The 9,904-nt window shown below is 26.5% G+C and overlaps 1 protein-coding gene across 1 annotated transcript; it reads left to right on the forward strand.

Annotated features, from left to right (window-relative positions):
* Positions 1–1,849: 1,849 nt before the first annotated feature.
* On the forward strand, positions 1,850–5,164 carry DICPUDRAFT_90846 (uncharacterized protein; the record flags this gene model as incomplete). Its single annotated transcript, XM_003294767.1, has 4 exons — positions 1,850–2,272; positions 2,349–2,699; positions 2,777–3,287; positions 3,342–5,164. The coding sequence occupies 4 exons, from the start codon at positions 1,850–1,852 to the stop codon at positions 5,162–5,164; spliced, it is 3,108 nt and encodes a 1,035-aa protein (XP_003294815.1).
* Between the last annotated feature and the right edge of the window lie 4,740 nt (positions 5,165–9,904).

Here is a 9,904-nt window from a genome sequence, read left to right on the forward strand (position 1 = left end):
TTATTTCATTTATTTTTTTTATTTTATTTTTTTTTTTTTTTCTTCTATTTTTATCTTCTTTAAAACAAATAAAAAATAGCAACATGATAATTATTATTATTTCGAATATAAGTCTAAAAGATAACTTTTTTTTTTTTTTTTATTTTTTTTTATAATATCTAATTCATTATTTTTTTAATTATTTAATCTTTATTTTTTATTTTTTTTTATTTTTTTTATTATTTTTTTATTTATTTCAATTGAAATCATATAAGGAAATATTTGAAATGACACAACCAAATGACAAACTTTATTTTATTCCAGAATATTATTTAATAAATTTAATATAAACAACAACAACCCCACCCAAAATTGAAACACATAAAAACAAATTATATGTAATTAAAATTGTAATTTGGTGTGTTGGTGCTATATTGTTTATTGCTACAATATCATTAATTTTTTTTTTTTATTCTATTATTATTTTTATTATTATTAATGAAAAGAAAGACAATATTTAATTAAAAAGAAAAATAGTTTTTTTTTTTTTTTTTTGAATATATTTATTAAAATTTTTTGATAAGATATTGTTTTAAAATTTTATCATTTTTAAAATGAAAAGTCATTGTTATTTTTATTTGTTATAAATATAATAATTAAAGATTATTAACATAAATTATTATTTATATAAAATATATTTATGTTTTATAATAACTATAATGATTTTCTAAAAACTCGTTACCTTTTGCAACCTTTTTAAAATTTATAACAAAATGGGCCTTACATTTTTTTGAATCAATCGAAAAATAAAATAATTGATCAAATACAAACCAATATATGCGACCTTTATTTATATTATTATTTATTACTTTGTTATGATAATTATTATTTACATATAAAAATTAAAATTATTATGATGCTTTGATAAAAACGTGTTTTTTCAAAAATAAAATAATAAAAAAAATAATTTCTTTATTTTTTAAAAAAAATCTATTTTTAAATACAACTCATAAAAACCCACATACATTAATGATTCATACTTTCTTTTATTTGGATCTTTGAAATAGTTACATTTAAAGTAAAAATATAGATTTGATGATATTAAATTATAATAAAAAAAAAATTAAAAAAAATTTTAATTTTTTTAAAATTAAATTTTTTATTTTTTTTATTATTTTTTTTTTAATTCGATATTTTAAACCAAACGCACAAATAATAATAACTTATAGTTTTATTATGATGATATATGCAAATTTAAATTTTACTGCAAACATTCCAAAATAAGAGGTGTGGTCTTTTAATAAAAATCTGTTTAAAAAAAAAAAATATTTAATTTAATTTTTATTTATTTTAATTCAAATAAAAAGGGTAAGTTTGCATTATTGCACAAATTGGTTCAAACGAGCATGAGGTCCATACTCGATATCCAACCAATACTTTACATTTATATCAATAATATTTACCCAGAGAATTCTAATTTTAATACTATTTTTTTTATTATTTTTTTTTAAAATCAAAAATAGAATGTGGTTGTTACCGAAATTTAATACGTTTCTGTTGACCTGTGTACTTTTGTGTGTGGATATTAGTGAGTATTGGTGGTAATATTGAAACCAAAAGTCAAAAAACGTATTTCAAGAAAGAAAAAGTAAAGAAAATTTTTTATATGATCCAAATATCATATAAATAGATAAAAAAATGGTTTTTTTTTTTTCATTTTTATTATTTTAAATTTAGTTTCCACCAGTGGTGATAATATGATTAAAGAAATTATCTCTTCAAAATATTTGTATTTTTCCAAAGCTTCAAGCACCTCATTCCTTTTAATTTTTCTCCAATGTCCAGTAAAACCAAAGATTCAACAATAGAGATGGATGGTATCGCCACCGATACCTCCACTCTCTTTTCATCCACCAGCGCCCCAGAACCAACTCCTAGTTTATCTTTAGGTTATGTAGATGTGGAAATTTCAAACACCTTTGGTACAGGTGATGATGATGGTGAAATTAATGCTGATAAACTCCATACTTTGTCATTGGAAAGGGTTTGTGAATATTTTAAAAACTCACCAGAAAAAGGTTTATCATCATCAGAAGCTACCTCAAGAATGAAGCTACATGGCCCAAATGTTTTAGATCCACCAAAAACCAACTACTTTAAAAAACTATTCTTTTATGTATTTGGTTCTTTTAATTGTGTACTTTGGTGTGGTGTAATTGTATTCTTTATTTGTTGGAGACCTCCCCTTTCGAATCCACCAAATCCAACCAATTTAGCTTTAGCTATTTTAATTGTAAGTAAAATTTTAAAATTTTAAAATTAAAATATACAATATATATATTAATTAAATTTTATTTTTTTCTCTAAAGTTACTTGTAATCCTTATTCAAATCTTTTTTTCAATTTTTCAAGATTGGTCAACAAGTAAGGTTATGAACTCCATTTTAGGTATGTTACCATCCGAGTGTTTAGTTGTCAGAGATGGTTTTGTCAAAATGATTCCATCGAAATATTTAGTTCCAGGTGATATTGTCCATTTAAAACTTGGTAATAAAGTTCCAGCTGATCTTATGATTTTACAATCAAACGATCTTAAAGTTGATAATTCTGTTATTACTGGTGAAAGTGAACCCGTTTCAATTGGTACCAAATGTACAGATTATTCAATGGTAGAGTCTAAAAATGTTTGCTTTATGGGTACTCATGTTATTAATGGCTGTGTAAGTTTTAAATTTTTTTAAATTTATTTTAATCATAATCAAATTATATTAACATGATTTATTTTATTTATTTTTAGGGTATGGGCATTGTATTAAAACATGGTAATAATACTGTTATGGGTAAAATCTCAACACTTACCAACTCAAATAGTGATAAAGAACCTTTAATTCAAAAAGAAATTAATCGTTTCATTTTAATTATTGTTCTTTTAACTATTTTTTTAGCATCTATTTTGGTTATTGAATGGGCTGCATGGTTAAGAACCTCATATCCAGATTTTATGAATGTTGCTGGTATGCTAAGTAATGCAATGAGTTGCATTGTAGCATTTATTCCAGAAGGTATGCCAATTAGTGTTGCTCTTACTTTATTAGTCATCGCTAAAAGAATGAAATCCAACAATATTCTACCAAAATCACTCAAAGTTGTTGAAAGTCTTGGTGTTGTTAATCTCATTTTATCCGATAAAACTGGAACCCTTACACAAAATAAAATGTCTGTTACCACCGTTGCTTTTGTTGACTCCATTTTAACTCCAGATCAATGTTGCTCAAGTCTTGCTGCGGATGATACCTCGCCATCTAGCTGTGCTTATCAACAGGCCCTTTTAGCTTCATCTCTCTGTAACAATTCAACTTTAGCTCCACCACCAGAAGATCCAAAACAAGAAAGACAAGTCAATGGTGATGCAACCGATATTTCCATTTTTAAATTTGGCCAAAAATTAGTCAATGCTCTTACATTTGATATTCGTACTCCATATGTAAGAATCTTTGATTTACCATTCAACAGCAAAAACAAGTACATGTTAACTATACACGATGTCGCAAACATTGAATCACAAAAAAAGAACATTTTTGGTAAATCAATTGACTCACTTATATTACATATCAAAGGTGCTCCAGATGTTATTTTGCCAATGTGTTCAAAAGTCCTCTCATCTGCTACCAACACAGAGTTGGATATAAACGAAACCAATCTTAGAGCTATTAAAGAAATTCAACAATCTTTAGCTTCAAATGGTCAACGTGTTATACTCTTGGCTCGTAAATTCTATACACCCTATTCCGATGATGTCAATAGTGATGAATATCAAAAAGAAATTGAAACCAAGGGTCTATCTGGTCTTACTATTATTGGCTTGCTTGGTATTATGGATCCACCACGTGATGATATCTTGGAAACTGTTTCACAATGCCGTGTTAGTGGTGCAAGATTTTTTATGGTCACTGGTGATTTTAGTTTAACTGCCGCCTCTATTGCTCATCAAGTTGGTATCTTTACTCTAGATAAATCAATCTCACCAGATAATGTAAACGATATTCTATTAAAAGGCTATCGTGACGATAGTTACTTTGAAATCGCTAAAGAGTCAAATAGAGTAACTAGTTTGGTTTTAAGTGGTCCAGATCTTCAAAAATTAGATGTTTCAAATTGGGATACAATCAATAAATATCAAGAGGTTGTTTTTGCTCGTACTACTCCAGAACAAAAACTTTTAATTGTTAAAGAGTTCCAAAAAAGAGATAATCTTGTCGCTGTTACTGGTGATGGTGTTAATGATTGCCCAGCTTTAAAGGCCGCTGATGTTGGTATTGCTGTCGTATCTGAAAATGGTAGTGATGTTGCAATTGAAGCTGCAGATCTAGTTTTACTTGGTTCATTCAGTTCAATTGTAGATGCAATTCGTTTAGGTAGATTGGTTTTCCAAAATCTTCAAAAAGTAATTGGATATCTTCTTCCATGTGGTTCATTCTCTGAAATTACACCAGTCATTGTTAACTCTTTCTTTGGTACTCCATCACCATTATCATCGTTCTTGATGATTATCATCTGTTGCTTCACCGATCTCTTTTTAAGCTTGCCATTAATCATGGAGAAAGAAGAAACTGATCTTTTAAAACTCAAACCACGTAATGCTAAAAAGGACCATCTTATCACAATGAAAATATATATTCAGTCTTATCTTTTTATGGGTGTCCTTCAATCTGTAATTTCAATTGGTATGTTCTTTTGCTATCTCTATGAATACACTGGTTTACATTTCACAGATCTGGTATTTAGTTTTGGTAATATAGATTTCACAAAAGCTCATGTATCATCGGATGATTTCTTCAAAGTTTATGTTCCAATCGGTAATAGTGTTGTATTTGTTACATTGGTATTCCTTCAATGGGGTAACCTTTTAGCCATTAGAAACAGAAGAAAGTCGTTGTTAGCCGATCCAATTCGTAAGAAAAGACGTAATCCATACATATTTCTTTCATTTGTTGCCTCGATTGCTGTAATCTTAATTGTTACCGAAGTAGAATGGATCCAAACACTATTTGGTACCGGCTCAGTTCCCGCTAAATATTGGTTCTTACCATTCCCATTTGCTGTTATAATCTTTTTATTGGACGAAATTAGAAAATTTTTTGTTCGAAATTTTAAGAATTCACCAATTGCTAAAATTGCATGGTGATCATTTTCAAATAATTTATAAATAAAATCTAGTTTACTATTTTTTATTATTAGAATCAAATTTTTGTTTTAATCGTTAACCATGGATTTTTGTCTAACCATTCAATTTTTTTATTATTTTTATTTGAAATTCATATCGGTGGTTGCTTAATTTTTCAAAAAAAAAAGAGTTAAATTCATATTGAAATAATAGAATAGATAAGTCAAAATTCGTGGTTAACAATAAATTCAAATTTTTTTTTCTTTAGTTATTTAAATTTTGTTTTTAAAGTTTTGTTAATTAGTTTTTTAGTCTATTTTTTGAAGTCTTTGAGTGTTAACTATCTAAAAAATTAAAAAAAGAGAACACTTAACAACCAAAACATTAGCAAAAAACTCAGATGCATTCACCATTAGATCTGAAACAAAAATAAATGATTTTTAAAATAGTTCAATAAAATGCGCATGTGGTCTAGTGGTATGATGCATCCCTGCCACGGATGCGAACTGGGTTCGATTCCCAGCATGCGCAAATTTTTTAATCTTGGACATCTTCCGTGTGATTATCTTCTGTATGATTAAATGATTATTTTTTAAAATTAATTAAGTGAATTTTGATAAAGGACCAAAACGGTAATATTTTTACAAGTCAAAACGATATCGAAAAAGAATTTTTATCCACTTATGAAAATCTATACTCCAGACGAATCGACGACCCAATTACCCACCAAAACATGCTCAAAAATTGGAAAATATCTAAAGATTCTAAATGGGACATTTTAGATTCTGACTTTACAAAAGAAGAAATAATTTTAGCAATAAACCAACTAAATCCAAACAAATCACCTGGTCCAGATGGAATAACCAATCAATTTTATATCACACATAAAGAAAAACTAGCACCAATGTTAGCTTCTGCTTTCAATGACACCCTAAACAACCCACACATAATTGATCTACAATATAAAGAAGGTTTAATCATAACAATCCCAAAAAAAGGTGACCCTATGCTCATCAAAAATAGAAGGCCTATAACTCTTGCTAATTGTCTATACAAGATACAATCTAAGGTAATCAACAATAGATTACAGACTATTCTTCCTGATATAATTAACCCCAATCAGAAAGGCTTTACTGGAGGCAGAAAAATTACAGATAATACAATGACTGTAAACGAAATTATCAAATATTGTATCAAGAACAAACTACCAGGAATCATTACTTTTTATGATTTTGAGAAAGCTTTTGACTCTATATCTCATGATGCCATTTACAGAACACTATTACACATTCAAGTACCAACCAAACTAACTAATCTTATTATGCAACTACTCACCAATTCCTTTGCAAAAATAGAAATAAATGGTAAAAATACTGATAAATTTATAATAGGACGAGGAGTAAAACAAGGAGATCCTTTATCACCGACCCTTTATGTAATGGTAATAGAAGCTTTAGCTAGATCAATACTAGAAGATAAATCAATAATTGGACTTCCTTTAGACAACACAAACAGAAGAATCAAATTTCAAGGTTTTGCAGATGATTCATCATCAATGGTTCATAACAACGACCAACTTAATTTGGTACTTCAACACTTCAATCAATTTTGCACAGCAACATCATCAAAACTAAATATAGATAAATCAGTTTCAATAACAATCAACAACCCAGACACAACAAATTCAGTTATTCCAATATCAAATAAACCAGAAAGATATTTAGGTTACTACTTCACAGGTACCGGAATCCATAGAAAACTACCAGAAATACTGAATTCTATAAGATCCTCGTTATCATTATGGAAAACAACAAGTAACTCAATTAAAACAAAAGTAAACATCCTCAAATCCTTTGCACTATCAAGAATAACATATTACTCGTATATTGAAGAATTCAACGATGATGAAATTAAAGAAATCAATAAAATTGCAGATTGGTTCCTATCAGCACCTAACAATAAAAGTCCAAATGGTTTTAAAGTCTTCAAATTAATGAGCTCTAAAAGAGCAAATTATCCTATGGATCAAGGAGGTTGGAATCTTTGGAATATCAAAAACAGACAAAAAGCACAAAGATTATGGATGATAAATCAAATAATCAATAAAATTGAAACTAACAAAATAGAATCAGAATATCAACACAGTTGGAAACATCAAATATCAACCAAAACAATAACTTCAGATTACCTATTTAAAAACTACAATGATTGGATACAAATAAAAGTTAAAAAAGGACTACTAGACGGGTTGAAATCCATTAAAAATAAAGACGGCAAACCTCTTTCTTTAGCAGAATGGTATTCGGAAATAAACAATCTCAACAGCTTTACACCCAAAACAGAATTCCAACAATGTCTTCAACTTACAGGTTATAGCTATATCAACCTATTCAATAATATACTTAATATTAAAGATCCAAAATCAAGAAACACTCTATTCAAATTCCAAGCAAGATGCTTACCCATCAACTTCATTCACAACAAACCATGTAGACTATGTAATGAAAATCTTAATAATGATCCATATGGTCATCTATTTTTCAAATGTAAAAAAACTCTGAAATTCATCAACTTTAATAAACTAAAATCATTTATATTCATTACTTCGGGAAGGGGCCTCAATTGGTCACTAGACATAACAAGATCAAGAAGGAATATATCAATAAAAAATATTACATACAAAATCCCAGAAGGTCGCAAATCCGATGGAGAAATAAATATGGATTACAACAACACCAGATTCCACAAATCACACTTCCAATGGAACTATAAAGCAATAGATTTCGACTTAACTAGATGTTTCGCTTATAGAAATGCCATAGCCCTGGTATTTCATCAAGTTTGGATTTGGTTATGTAAAGAATTATATGACGATCAAGAAAATACAATAAAAGAACTCGATTATAAGAATCTAACCTCAAAATGGACTAAACTAGCTACTTTAGAATACTTAAAAGGTTTAAAAAACATCAAGGAAAGACACGCTAAACAACCACAAACAATTAGCAACATCAATGAAGAATATAGAAAATTCAAAAGAAGAATAGCAAGAGCATACTTCATCAGCATCAAATCTTTACCAAATATCAACAGTTTAGAATATTTTCTTTAAAAACATTACAAAAAAACATTAAATAAAATTTTACTGATTAATTTAAAGCATTTGCTTTTAATTATCTTCACTTTTAAAAAAAAAAAAAAAAAAAAAAAAAAAAAAAAAAAAGAATTTTGATAATACAATACAATTATTTTAGTGAAGTTTTTACACAGGTGGAATCTTCACTTTTAAAAAAAAAAAATTAACATGGGGAGAATCGATAGCTTTTTTTTTTTTTGCTTTTTTTGCTTTTTAAAAATATGTTGGAATGTTTATGGAGCATTGGTAGCATAGTGGTAAACAAAAAACAAAAACACAATAAACAAACTGATGACTAAATGTATCATTAAGAATCATCTTCACTTTTAAAAAAAAAAAAAAAAACCATACAATCAAGACATTTATATCTAATGTAATAAACTAATACAATTAAAAATTACACTAAAAATACATCATGGTAAATCATTAAAAAAAATACTTAAATATAAATTAAATACAAACTTATTGTATCTTAACATTTAAAAAAAAAAAAATAGGTGAAATATTACTAAATAAAGATTATCTTTAAGCCCTCCTATTGAATATTTCAATTAAATTATTTAAATAAATTAATTTGATTGTACGCTTTACTAATTTAAATAAACAAGAAAACTGTGTTAAAATTTACGGAAATCAATATAATACTATTTTTTCGCATTATTGATTGGGTTTATATTTCCCTATTTTTAAGTGTCAAATATAACCTAAACATAACAAGTATAAACACTGTATTTAGAATGTCCTAATAATTAAAAATTATCTCATATTTAAAAAAATATATATTTAATATTTTTTTTTTTTTAAATTGAGATTTACAAAAAATGATATTTTTTTTAAAAAAAAAAAAAAATTTATCAAAAAGGCAAAAGAATTATATTATATCATGTTTTTTATATTTACTTTTACAATAGAACCCACACAAATATGCAACATAAACACATAACATTGGTTTTATCAGTGATATTAAAAAAAATCGTTTTTTTTTTTTTCTTTTCAAAAGATTTGGGTTATTTGAATTTGTCTCAGAGAATTGGGAATAATATCAAAAATTTTAAAAAAAAATTTTTAAAAAAATAAAAAATAATTGTTTTTTTATTTTCAATAATGAATAATTTGTTAAATTATTTTTTTCTCTAACATAAGCCTTGGAAAACAAAAAAAAAATAAAAAAAAAAGAGAAAAAATAAATAGGAAAAAAAAAAAAAATGAAAAAAAAAAAAAAAAAAAAAAAAAAAAATTGATACCCAAAAAACAATTTTAAATATTTTTAAAAATAAAAAAAAAAAAACCCTCCCTATAATTTTTCGGTTTTTTTTTTTTTTTTTTTTTTTTTTTAAAATTTTAAAGGTTTTGTTTTTTTTTTTAAAATTTTAAAATTTTTAAATTTTTAAATATTTAAATTTTTTTTTCCTGGGGGGGAATTTTTTTTCCCCACAACCCTTTCCCAAAACCCAAATTTTTTTTTTGGCCCCCCCCCAAAAAAAGGTTTTTTATTTAAAATTTTTTCACCTTTTTACACAACACACAACAAACCGTGAAATTGACCCAAATTAAAAGACCCATTTCACAAATAAAATTCAAATCTCTCTTTCCCCCCCTAAAAGGGCCCTAATTCGGGGGGGGGG

This window comes from Dictyostelium purpureum, assembly GCF_000190715.1.
Source record: "Dictyostelium purpureum unplaced genomic scaffold DICPUscaffold_636, whole genome shotgun sequence".
NCBI lineage: Eukaryota > Evosea > Eumycetozoa > Dictyosteliales > Dictyosteliaceae > Dictyostelium > Dictyostelium purpureum.